The sequence below is a fragment of the Procambarus clarkii genome, chromosome 14 (assembly GCF_040958095.1).
Source record: "Procambarus clarkii isolate CNS0578487 chromosome 14, FALCON_Pclarkii_2.0, whole genome shotgun sequence".
NCBI classification, from domain to species: Eukaryota; Metazoa; Arthropoda; class Malacostraca; order Decapoda; family Cambaridae; genus Procambarus; species Procambarus clarkii.
Window position 1 is genome coordinate 43,871,113 of NC_091163.1, and position 15,461 is coordinate 43,886,573.

The 15,461-nt window shown below is 41.8% G+C and overlaps 1 protein-coding gene across 1 annotated transcript; it reads right to left on the reverse strand.

Annotated features, from left to right (window-relative positions):
- Positions 1 to 9,389: 9,389 nt before the first annotated feature.
- LOC138364619 (baculoviral IAP repeat-containing protein 8-like) lies at positions 9,390 to 13,668 on the reverse strand. Its single transcript, XM_069324568.1, has 3 exons — positions 10,636 to 13,668; positions 10,343 to 10,507; positions 9,390 to 10,231 (listed from the first exon to the last, which is right to left on the reverse strand). The coding sequence occupies exons 1-3, from the start codon at positions 11,000 to 11,002 to the stop codon at positions 9,546 to 9,548; spliced, it is 1,218 nt and encodes a 405-aa protein (XP_069180669.1). The 5' UTR covers positions 11,003 to 13,668; the 3' UTR covers positions 9,390 to 9,545.
- Between the last annotated feature and the right edge of the window lie 1,793 nt (positions 13,669 to 15,461).

Consider the following 15,461-nt stretch of genomic DNA (forward strand, 5'->3'; position numbering starts at 1 on the left):
CACAACCACCACACCACAACCACCACATTTACAACCATCACCACACACAACCACCACACTCACAACCACCACTCACAACCACCACACTCACAACCACCATACTCACAACCACCACACACAACCACAACACTCAAAACCACCACACTCACAATCACTACACTCACACACACAACCACCACACACTCACAACCACCACACTCACAACCACCACATACACAACCACCACTCATAACCACTACACTCACAACCACTACACGCACAACCACAACACACACAATCCCAATACTCAAAACCACCACACTCACAACCATCACACTCACAACCACCACATACACAACCACCACACTCACAACCACCACACTCACAACCACCACACACACAACCACCACACACAACCACCACACACACACACACACAACCACCACACTCACAACCACCACACACACAACTACCACACACACAGCCACCACACTCACAACCACCACATACACAACCACCACACTCAAAACCACCACACACACATAACCATCACACTCACAACCACCACATACACAACCACCACACACACACAACCACCACACACACACACAACCACCACACTCACAACCACCACACACACAACTACCACACACACACAACCACCACACTCACAACCACCACACACACACACACAACCACCACACACACACACACCCACAACCACCACACTCACAACCACCACACACACAACTACCACACACACAACCACCACACTCACAACCACCACACACACACAACCACCACACACACACACAACCACCACACTCACAACCACCACACTCACAACCACCACACTCCCAACCACCACACCCACAACCACCACACTCAACCACCACACTCACAATCACCACACCCACCACACACACAACCACCACACACACACACAACCACCACACACACAACCACCACACACACAACCATCACACACACAACAACCACACACACACACACAACCACCACACTCACAACCACCACACACACAACTACCACACACACAACCACCACACTCACAACCACCACACACACACAACCACCACACACACACACACAACCACCACACACACAACCACCACACACACAACCACCACACACACAACCACCACACTCACACAACCACCACACACACACACAACCACCACACACACAATCACCACACACACACAACCACCACACTCACAACCACCACACTCACAACCACTATACACACAACCAACACACACACACAACCACCACACACACACAACCACCACACTCACAACCACACCACTCACAACCACCATACACACAACCACCACACACAACCACCACACACACAACCACCACACACAACCACCACACACACAACCGCCACACACACACACAACCACCACACACACACACACACACCACACACACACAACCACCACACACACACAACCACACACACACACACCACACACACACACAACCACCACACACACACACAACCACCACACTCACAACCACCACACACACAACCACCACACACAACCACCACACACACAACCACCACACACAACCACCACACACACACAACCACCACACACACACAACCACCACACACACAACCACCACACACACAACCGCCACACACACACACAACCACCACACACACACACAACCACCACACACACACAACCACCACACACACACACAACCACCACACACACACACAACCACCACACACACACACACAACCACACACACAATTACTACACACACACACACACACAACCACCACACACAACCACCACACACACACACACAACCACCCCACACACAACCACTACACACACACACACACAACCACCACACACACAACCACCACACACAACCACCACACACACAACCACCACACACACAACCTCCACACACACACACACACACAACCACCTTACACACACACACACACACAACCACCACACACACACACACACACACAACCACCACACACACACACACACACACAACCACCACACACACACACAACCACCACACACACACAACCACCACACTCACACAACCACAACACTCACACAACCACCACACACACACAACCACCACACACACAACCACCACACACACACACACAACCACCACACACAACCAACACACACACACACAACCACCACACACACACACACACACACACACACAACCACCACACACAAACACAACCACCACACACACAACCACCACACACACACACAACAACAACTACACACACACACAACCACTACACACACAACCACCACACTCACAACCACCACACACACACACCACCACACACACACACAACAACAACTACACACACACACAACCACTACACACACAACCACCACACACACAACCACCACACACACACACAACCACCACACACACACACAACCACCACACACACACAACCACCACACACACACACACACCACACACACACAACCACCACACACACACAACCACACACACACACACAACCACCACACACACACACAACCACCACACACACAACCACCACACTCACAACCACCACACACACACACCACCACACACAACCACCACACACACACAACCACCACACACACACAACCACCACACACACAACCACCATACTCAAAACCACCACACACAACCACCACACACAACCACCACACGCACAACCACCACACGCACAACCACCACACACAACCACTACACACACAACCACCACACACAACCACCACACGCACAACCACCACACGCACAACCACCACACACACATCCACCACACACAACCACCACATGCACAACCACCACACGCACAACCACCACACGCACAACCACCACACACACCACCACCATACACACCACCACCACACAAACAACCACCACACACACCACTACCACACACACCACCACTACACACAACCACCACACCACAACCACCACACACACACAACCACCACACTCACAACCACCACCACACACAACCACCACACTCATAACCACTACACTCACAACCACTACACGCACAACAATACACACAATCCCAATACTCAAAATCACCACAATCACAACCACCACACTCACAACCACCACACTCACAACCAGCACACACACAACCACCACACTCACAACCACCACATACACAACCACCACACTCATAACCACTACACTCACAACCACTACACGCACAACCACAACACACACAATCCCAATACTCAAAACCACCACACTCACAACCACCACACACACAACCACCACACTCACAACCACCACACTCAGAACCACCACACACACAACCACCACACACACAACCACTACACACAACCACCACACACACAACCACCACAAACTCCACCACCACACACACACCACCAACATACACACACACAACCACGACACTCACAACCACCACACACAACCACCACACTCACAACCACCACACACACAACCACTACACACAACCACCACACACACAACCACCACAAACTCAACCACCACACACAACCACCACACACACACCACCAACATACACACACACAACCACGACACTCACAACCACCACACTCACAACCACCACACACACACACACAACCACCACACACACAACCACCACACTCATAACCACCACACACACAACCACCACACTCACAACCACCACACACACAACCACCACACACACACAACCACCACACACAAAACCATCACACACACACACAACCACCACACACACACACAACCCCCACAGACACAACCACCACACTCACAACCACCACACACACAACCATCACACACACACATAACCACCACAGACACAACCACCACACTCACAACCACCACATTCACCACCACCACACACACAACCACCACACTCACAACCACCACACTCACAACCACCACACTCACAACCACCACACACACCACCACCACACACACCACCACACTCACAACCACCACACACACACACCACCACACACACAACCACCACACTCACAACCACCACACACACACAACCACCACACTCACAACCACCACACACACCACCACACACACAACCACCACACTCACAACCACCACACACACACAACCACCACACTCACAACCACCACACACACACACCACCACACACACAACCACCACACTCACAACCACCACACTCACAACCACCACACTCACAACCACCACACACCCCCACCACACACACAACCACCACACTCACAACCACCACACACACAACCTCCACACTCACAACCACCACACACACAACCACCACACTCACAACCACCACACACACAACCACCACACACACACAAGCACCACACACACAACCACCACACACACACACCACCACACACACAACCTCCACACTCACAACCACCACACACCCCCACCACACACACAACCACCACACTCACAACCACCACACACACAACCACCACACTCACAACCACCACACACACAACCACCACACTCACAACCACCACACACACAACCACCACACACACACAAGCACCACACACACACTCACAACCACCAAACACTCACAACCACCTCACTCACAACCACCACACACACAACCACCACACTCACAACCACCACACTCACAACCACCACACTCACAACCACCACACTCACAACCACCACACTCACAACCACCACACACACACAACCACCACACACACTCACAACCACCAAACACTCACAACCACCACACACACAACCACCACACACTCACAACCACCACACACATACTCACAACCACCAAACACTCACAACCACCACACACACCACTACCATACACACAACCACCACACCACAACCACCACATTTACAACCATCACCACACACAACCACCACACTCACAACCACCACTCACAACCACCACACTCACAACCACCATACTCACAACCACCACACACAACCACAACACTCAAAACCACCACACTCACAATCACTACACTCACACACACAACCACCACACACTCACAACCACCACACTCACAACCACCACATACACAACCACCACTCATAACCACTACACTCACAACCACTACACGCACAACCACAACACACACAATCCCAATACTCAAAACCACCACACTCACAACCATCACACTCACAACCACCACATACACAACCACCACACTCACAACCACCACACTCACAACCATCACACACACAACCACCACACACACAACCACCACACACACACACACAACCACCACACTCACAACCACCACATACACAACTACCACACACACAGCCACCACACTCACAACCACCACATACACAACCACCACACTCAAAACCACCACACACACATAACCATCACACTCACAACCACCACATACACAACCACCACACACACACAACCACGACACACACACACAACCACCACACTCACAACCACCACACACACAACTACCACACACACACAACCACCACACTCACAACCACCACACACACACACACAACCACCACACACACACACACCCACAACCACCACACTCACAACCACCACACACACAACTACCACACACACAACCACCACACTCACAACCACCACACACACACAACCACCACACACACACACAACCACCACACTCACAACCACCACACTCACAACCACCACACTCCCAACCACCACACCCACAACCACCACACTCAACCACCACACTCACAATCACCACACCCACCACACACACAACCACCACACACACACACAACCACCACACACACAACCACCACACACACAACCATCACACACACAACAACCACACACACACACACAACCACCAAACACGCACAACCACCACACACACACACACACACACACACACAACCACCACACATACACACACACAACCACCACACACATACACACACACAACCATCACACATACACACACACAACCACCACAGACAACCACCACACTAGTAGTAGGGATGGCAACGCACAGACGATTTTTTTTGGGGGGGGGAAAAATCGTCTGTGTGAGCCATGGTTTTCAGGGTTTTCAGGTCAAAAATCCCCTGTGAGTCGTGGGGGTTTCAGGTGAATTTGGAAATTCCCCTGTGAGTCGTACGACTCACAGACGAATTTTTGTTTTCTTGGAAATTCATGTGTATCGCTTGGGGGTTTTCAGGTAAATTTTGTCAGTCACAGATTTTAGAAGTAAGGATTTCTTACGAGAAAAATAATTTCCGAGACTTAGAAGTTTGTTAAAGTTCTTATGAGAAAAATAATTTCCGAGACATAGAAGTTTGTTAAGGCCTTATGGGACAAATTCAAGTAACGTATGTAGCTCTTTAGGGCTTCCAGGAGAACTCTACGGACATGTTTTACATGTTTTCAACTTACAAAATCGTCTATGTAAGCCTTAGTTATTCATATAAATTTAGAAAATCACCTGTGTAAGTCATGGTTTTCAGGGTTTCGTACATCACACCCCCCTCCCTCCCCCCTTACCTCGCAATCTCTCGCGTCACCTTTATTTACCTTACGCCCGGCCAGCCAGACCTCTTATCTTATCTTCTCCATAATAATATCTGGACCGTCCCTCCTCTCTCTCTCTCCTTTCATTCAGTTCAACTATTTTCCAACATCGTATGTTTGCTCCTTTTCATTAAGCAAGTCAGTTTTACACAAATAAATCATGTTAGTAAGCATGTTCTAGCTCACGTTCCCCCACCTTAGTCCCCTGTCGTATAATGAATACTATCATTCCAATCCCTCTAAAATTTAAAAATAATCATATTTCAAACGTAGTTCAATACAGTAATTTAGTTACCAAGCTCCAGCGCTTGTCCTCCGCCTTAGCTCTCTCTCGTATCTTCGTTAGTATCAGTCCAATTTCCCTGAAATTTTTACCCTCTGTATTTCGGGCACCGTAAATAAGATCAAAACAGTTACCAAGCTCCAGCTCTTGTCCTCCGCCTTAGCTCTCTCTCGTATCTTCGTAAGTATCAGTCCAATTTCCCTGAAATTTCTACCCTCTGTATTTCAGGCACCGTAAATAAGATCAAAACAGTTACCAAGCTCCAGCGCTTGTCCTCCGCCTTAGTTCTCTTTCGTATCTTTGTAAATAAACCATCAATTTCCCTTAAATTGTTACCCTCTGTATTTCAGACACCGTAAATAAAATCAAGTCAGTTATCGAGCTCCAGCTCTCGTCCCCGCCTTAATTCTCTTTCGTATCTTTGTAAATAACCCATCAATTTCCCTAAAATTAAAAGCAGACATACTTCAAAGTTAGTAAATAAGATCAAGTCAGTTACTGAGCTCCAGCTCTCGTCCCCCACCCTCTTCCACCCTCAAGTCTTTGTAAATAAACCATCAATTTCCCTTAAATTGTTACCCTCTGTATTTCAGACACCGTAAATAAAATCAAGTCAGTTATCGAGCTCCAGCTCTCGTCCCCGCCTTAATTCTCTTTCGTATCTTTGTAAATAACCCATCAATTTCCCTAAAATTAAAAGCAGACATACTTCAAAGTTAGTAAATAAGATCAAGTCAGTTACTGAGCTCCAGCTCTCGTCCCCCACCCTCTTCCACCCTCAAGTCTTTGTAAATAAACCATCAATTTCCCTTAAATTTTTACCCTCTGTATTTCAGACACCGTAAATAAAATCAAGTCAGTTATCGAGCTCCAGCTCTCGTCCCCGCCTTAATTCTCTTTCGTATCTTTGTAAATAACCCATCAATTTCCCTAAAATTAAAAGCAGACATACTTCAAAGTTAGTAAATAAGATCAAGTCAGTTACTGAGCTCCAGCTCTCGTCCCCCACCCTCTTCCACCCTCAAGTCTTTGTAAATAAACCATCAATTTCCCCCGAAATTTTTACCCTCTGTATTTCAGACATAGTAAATATGATGAAAACAATTATAAAACTCTAGCTCTTGTCCTCTGTCCAAGTTCACTCCTGTAAATTCATTACTATCAATCCAAATCCCCCTGAGATTTAAACACCCAACTACATTTTCAGACATAGTAAATAAAAACCAGTTCAGTTATCAAGTTACAACTCTTGTGCCCCAGCTTAGTTCATTTGTGCAAGTTCTTTATTTTCCAACTAAATCACCCTGAGATTTAAGATCACCTTATTTTCTAACGTAGTAAAATTAATCTGGACATTAGCCTTAGATCATCAGACATAAATATATTCGATCAAGTCCGTCTCCAGCGTATCTCTTATCCGAGTATACACATAACCCCAACCTGTTTAATTATCTTTCACCCCCTCCCACCTTCCTCCATCTCATCCAAGTCTCATAAATTTAAATGTAGCTGTTAATTTGCGTTCTTTCCCCGTTCATAGCATATTCTCTGTAAGTTCAGATCTGTACTTAGTCTTACATATTCTCTACTTCTTTCCCATTTTATACAAGACTTAAACAACTATTACCGTCTCCTCTATCTTATTTAAACATGAGTCATATGTAAATATACCCGACTCTTTCCATCCATTACAAGTCCTAGCTTGTTCACCGCCCAACTCACTACGCTATTTCTACTCTACATGTTATAGCATGTTTTCCGCTCATCTTGGTACCAACCCTTACAATCTCTCTCTCATTCCTTTACATGTCTCAGCATGTTCGCCTCGCATCTTACTACGCTGTCTACTTTACATGTTGTAGCGTGTATTACTGTGTCCCATATCTTATTTAAACATGAGTCATATGTAAATATACCCGACTCCTTCCATCCATTACAAGTCCTAGCTTGTTCACCGCCCAACTCACTACACTGTCTACTTTACATGTTGTAGCATGTTTTCCGCACATCTTGATACCATCCCTTACAATCTCTCAATCCTTTACACATCCCAACTTTCAACCCTTTCTTACAATTTTCCTCCATCCCTCCGCTACATGTTCTTACCCGTTCATTACAGTCCACTACATATTCTCTAATCATCTCTGTACTAATTCTCAAAACTAGTTGTTTCTGTCATTTTAGTAAGTAAGTAAGTAGATCATCGTTATTAACAACGACAACAACAACAACAACAGTAACATTACTAATTCACAGTAAGTTACTACTGAGCATTTGGTAGTTATCCATTTTCAAATAAGGTCAATATAAATCATTCTAAGACATCTTCGTACAATTAAAGATACTTGCCTGTGCACTAAGTCATTACTTACAGTAGCATCTTAAGGCATTGTTTTCGTAACTCAGTTTTATTAAACATACACCTTCATTAGTCAAAGGAAAACTTTTCAAGTCATTGTATTCAATATTTCCGTTAAACTTACTACATCATGTCATTATTCTGTTTCATAATTAAGTACTTGTTTCAGTCCTCCAATGTAATAAGCAAATTATTCTATTAAGGATAAAGAAATCTTATTTAGAAGAGACATTAAGTTTATTACAACATTTAACGCATACAAGTGTTTTTAGTAGTTATACAGGTATTCAAGAAAATCATAAGTGTTCAAGAAGCAATCATATACAAGTGTTCTTAGTAGTTATACAGGTATTCAAGAAAATCATAAGTGTTCAAGAAGCAATTGGATTTATTATATATAAAATATTTCCTCTACAAATTGGACAGCATTTCAGAGCTAAAAGACAACCACTGCATGTCACCATATGTTTACATGGTAGTATTACAATATTTATATTTTTATCCATACAAACTCTGCATAAAATATCTTCTTCCCAAGATTGATCTGTACAGTCCTTGTTTTCAAAAGTGTTAGTACAAGTCTCCGGTAAAGTTTTCAATCCCAGATCTTCAAGCGTAACTTCTTGTTCCTTTTTATCATCAACTGCTTCATAAATTAAGTCCCGTACCCGTAAATAAATATCTGTTCCCTCTTGCATATACCTCAACACGATTTCTAGACATCTACTTTGTATAATAAAAGGCAACAAATCTCTGGATTCCTTAAGATACTCACTTAAAGCATATCTTATACTCTCCACAGGTATTAATTTTTGATGAATCAGATGTTTGAACTTATCCATACCCTCCATTAAGATATTAATTAAATCATTGTCTATAGGTTTTATAGGTAATGGCATTGTCAATCTAGCATTCTTAACAAATTCCTTGCCCCTTGCAAGAATAATGTAAGCACATTCTGGACTACATCTCGCATGTAAAGTCCAAGGATCATCTTCTGGTCTCCAATTTCGTATTCCACAGGCGCAGTGATAGCAGCAGACGTGGTCACTTATACCTGAAAACCATAAAACAATCCAGCATTATCTCGTTACTATCTTTTAACTAATATTCATTATTTCTTTACTTATAACTCTATTAAGTTTAAAATAGTTAAAACACTTCATACCACAGTAAAAAAAACCAGCTTCTGCCAGCTCATGAGAAGTTTGCTTGACGCTTCCAGGCCATGTCATATCAAATGTCTCTAGGCGACATTTATAAGTTACCAATCCTGGATTCAGCGATTTCCTAAATTTTATCAATCCCAGATCTTCCTTAGGAGGAGCACCACCTAAAAAAATATAACGTAGTTACGTAAATTATTCTTTAGAAGAATAAGAAGTATCTATTTAAGCAATCAAGTTTTGTACAGAGTATATAAGACTGGTATAAGAATACATCATAAGAATATATACTTACTACTACCACTTATTTTCTTATTTCCCAATTCTATTTTATGGGAAACAAATTCCAGTCCATATTTGAAAGCTATCTCAGACACCTCTAAAGAAACATTGTCACTCCTCTCGCCTCTAATAAAGGCACAGTCTTGATTAATGATCTTATGACGTCTTCTGGGGGTATCACCAACAATCCATGCACCTACTATACAATAACAAAATGCACACAAACAGTAATCACTATTGCGAAGGTAATAGAACCCATCTTCAACTAAGTCAATAGGGTTTAACCACTTAATGGGCCAATCCACAAATGTTTGTAGTCTAACTCCTGCACATTTAAGGCTTTCTATACTGTAAAACTTCCTGGCACACAAAGGATCCATCGTGTGAGGGCAGCACTAACTATTAGAGTAGGATAAGCAAGTATATATATCCCTAAAATAAGTATCGTACATCGCTACATATTTAACAGTTTCCTCATTTATAATAGACAGTAATCTCCTCTAAATACTTCTCTATTTAAAAATCCTTAAAGTTTCATAATTAAATAAAGCTCTTATATAAATACTTAGTAAACTACTTTCATTATTTATTAGACTTATTAGAAAAATACATCACTTTGGCAATCTCGCTAAAAGTATACTGTTACGTCATTATTCGTAGCTGCCGTACATAATGATAGATATATATATATAATTTAGTAGTAAATTCTTATTTAATCTAATTAAAATATATGCTTAAAGCATCTATATCCTAAAATGAAATATACTATTAGTTATAATGTAATATATAATATCACTCTAAGGTAACAAAAATCCTTATTAATATATTCAAATAAGTGGTAACTTTTACATTTCCCCCAATATAAGAGCGCGGACCTCACATTAGGGATATTATTACGACTATCTGGATCGTATCTACTACCTTACGAGGAAGAAAATTCACCATGGATACTGTTCTGACAACTTGTCAGGGTTATTTAACCGACGATTCATTTTGTAATAATGAAACCTGTATTGTGTACGGAGTGAACTGTATATCCTGTGTTCCCCGAGGAATGGCCCTAGACTTAGCCAAGAAATATTCTCATGCTGATGCTTATAATGTTCGCCGACCCTTGTACAGTCTTAAGAGATGTATCCCTGAAGATCGTCCAGTACCAGGAACAATTCATATCTCTAAAGGAGAAAATCTTCCGTATATTGTTGCTATAGCCACACAATACGGTATTGGATTACCTATAGAAAGTAATAACATTGCTCAGGGAATTATAGAAAACTCAAAAGACAGAAACATGCTCTCTGGATTAAACGAAGATACATCCATTAATCGTCTCGTCTACTTCAAGAATGGTATGAAAGATTTATTTAACTTTATCAAGGGCTCTCCTCAAATTATGAGAGTTATAATACCAACAGGAATTGGGATTACATGTGTTCGAAGAGATAAAGTTTGGGAAAATACTTATCTTCCTGTTATTGAAGATATGTATAAACAGTTAAAACCCTACGGAGTGGAAGTTAAATTACTGTTTAACGAGGAGATTATGCAGAGGAAGAGCAAGTAACACTTGGCAACCTTTTGTGTGCGCAGTGTTTCTACGCGCAGCCTAAAGATGTATATATGCTTCCCCCGGAGTGATCTCTTACGGTGTCCTCCTCTTCTTGGATGTCAGAATCTACTTCAAGCTTGGATATTCAAGGCTATGGAGATCAAGACTATTATTGGAGACTTTGCCTCCCTGTCCGTCTACAATAATCACGACTGTTTATTGTACGATCTTGATGCTACGAGTGTACAAATGTGTAAAATTGTGCAAGGATTGTGGGATCGTTACCCATATGCGAGATTACATCGTGAAAACTTTCCTTACAAAAACAGGGCTGTTGTATCTTATCGCAGTAACCCTGGCAGTATACATATTGGAGAACCACCTGAATTTAACAACAGGATGGATGAAGATCCCCATCTACCCCTTATTATTGGTTTAGTGACTCAGTTTGCTAGTAGACCTGCAACTTTACCAGCATATGAAAATCCTCCGTGTGAAGTACGAAGTTTAGATGAACATTTTTACGATGGACTTGAAAAAGATACAGAATATCAGAGATGGCGCTGGTTTGAAAATGCTCTGAAGGAAGCCCTTGTTTTCATTCTTAAAAGATGTGTTAAGAGAATTATTATTCCATATGGGTTTGGCATGTCAAGTTATTTGGACAACTGCGCAGTATGGGAAAGTAAATATTTGCCTATACTTGAGAAAATAGGACAAAAACTACGAAAACGAGGTATTGTACTCTTCATAGTACGTCCTGAAAACATCGTTCCTCCTCAGTCATCCACCCACGGCATCTTTGAAAATAAGATTCCATACATTGCTGTTCTTCAAAATGGACCCACAACTAATGCTACTGATGCTGCTAGGACACCTGAAGATGATGCTACGCCTGCTACCGCTGATGCTAGTTCACCTTCTATCAACACTAAGTTGTCTGATACAATTAATTCAACACCTGTTAATGTTACTACGTCTGTTGATACTAATGTTACAATGTGTGTTAGTAGTAGTTTTACAAATTTAGAAGAGAAGATGGATTGGGAATAATAATGTCTGTAAATAATTTATACTTTGTACATTTTTACAAATTAAATACATTGTACATTTTTACACATTAAATAACAAAATAGAAACTCGTGTGTTTATTTTCTCCCTTTTTAATGTCTAAATGTCAACTCTACTTTTCTGAGTATATAGGAAGAGGTACGAAACTTTTTCTGTCTTACTTCAAGATGGATTGTTCTATGTACATGCAAGTGAAGCTTAAGCGTTTGAATAAGTGTATTATAGATGCTGATTTTACTAGTGATGAAATTCTAAAACCTGGAGACTGTCTTGTCTACGATTCTCATAATTTATCTGGTGGATTTGCACAACTGTTATGGGAAAAATATCCTTACAGTAAAGTTTCCGAGTGTGAAGTGGTACAGAATAATATAACTCCTGGTGGTATAGTACTTGCTTTATCTCCAGAACCAGAAATAAAACCTCATATTATAGGACTTCAATACAGTAGCTCTAATGAAGATCTAGGATTACAGAAAGATATTATTAAACGTTGGAGTTTTAAATCTGCAATAAGACAAATTTGTTGTCAGGCAAGAAATAATAATTTAATCCAGCGTATAATTATTCCATATGGTATTGGGTTTAATGACGGAATAGGATGGAGTAAAGAAGAACAAGAAGAATGGGAGACACACTATTTTCCAGGACTAGCCCATTTAGCTTATGTTTTAAAGAATAATAAAAAAGAATTATTAATGGTTCGTATACCTCTTGGAGAAGATGTTACGGGGACTGGGAGAGAGAAGAAACAAGTAGAGGGTGGATCTAATAAACGGAAGAGAATGTCATAGTTAAACTAGTAGATCTAAAATAACACATATAACTAATTTGGAAACTACAGCTAAGAGAGAGGGGCGGAGCGTAACAATCTCCGATGTGATAAGCTAGGTCGGGATATATCTTGACATAAACTCCCCATCTCGGTCCAGCAGTGAGAAGACATACTCGGATCGATGGCTGCTGTATACAGTAAGTGCTTATTGTATGATGTACTTACAGTACTCGTTATATTTGTTGTGATATAATTTTGCTTATTATTGAATATCTTTTAGTTTTGAAATATTATGATTATTTAATATTCCCTGTGTTAAATATTGTATTTTTCTTTGTTTAAAGATCTACCCCATATGATGGATGTGAAGAGTCTACCAGGGTTTGGAAGCATGCCTGATCTTGTGTCAGAAACTATATGGCAAAGTCCAGCTTCGACTGTTTTGTGGAAGAATATGCCCCTGGCGGAAAAACAGACTTATAAAGTGATGACACATACTGATAAATGTACGCATGAGAACATTGTTCCAGCTCTAGCAAAGTTTATTAGCAAAAGTGAAAATGTTTTAATGATACTGATTGGTCGTGATTTTATAAAGTTGAAAGAAGAACTTCCATTGATAAAATGTGACATAGTCTTATTTAGCTTAAAAGAGAGTGTTACAGATGTACTCAAGAAACATGAGAATTGTCAAGTGTTGTTGCTGACGAAAATTCCTAGTAAGGCCGAGATGAAGAAAATTTCTTTGTTATTTAAAGGCGATAAAATAATTTGCACTTTTAGACCTAAACCCCGTTTTAAATACATATTTCCAGAATTTGAAGAAGTGCCTATAGGATGTAACTTAAAGGATAAATTTTTTATAAGAAAATTTGTGAATTGGTTCTCCAAATGCTGCAAACTGGTTTATTAATAAGTTGAGTTCTGAAGAACGAGAAGTGTATACTATAATGAGCCAGGATGAACTGAAACAGCAGGTAAATAGTAAGACTGTGAAAGAGCTTAGTATTATTCACCCTAAAACGGAAGAAGATGAACATTGGAGTTTAATTGATCATATGGAGGAGAGCTTTCCATCGTTTCCGTTAAATTTAATAAAGATGAGACCAGAAATAGGATATCATACCCCCCAAAAGATAGAAATAGAGGCAGTGATGAGATTTATAGGACAGGATCCTGTACTTGGTGTTTTCTCTGGTATGGCCTTTATTGAAAATCTTATTAGGATAAGACATACTAATGTGGTACGAGCTACAGATAATTACTCGAATATGGGTGAGAGTAAGTGGATGGAGGTTGAGCAAATGGATGCTGTAGAAGCAGTTAGGACTTATTGTAATGACAGAGAAGTACTTCTAATGTCCTGGCCTGAATTGATTTGTGATGATAATGTTTATAGCGATGCTTTCTATGTTTTAAAGGAATTTAAGGGACAAAAACTAAT

What these genes read in the sequence shown, in the direction of transcription:
- LOC138364619 (XM_069324568.1), bottom strand. Translation starts at nt 11,002, where the DNA reads ATGGATCCTTTGTGTGCCAGGAAGTTTTACAGTATAGAAAGCCTTAAA. An exon ending in TAAGAAAATAAGTGGTAGTA is followed by an intron (nt 10,508 to 10,635) that starts GTAAGTATATAT and finishes ATATTTTTTTAG; the next exon opens with GTGGTGCTCCTCCTAAGGAA. An exon ending in AGCTGGTTTTTTTTACTGTG is followed by an intron (nt 10,232 to 10,342) that starts GTATGAAGTGTT and finishes TATGGTTTTCAG; the next exon opens with GTATAAGTGACCACGTCTGC.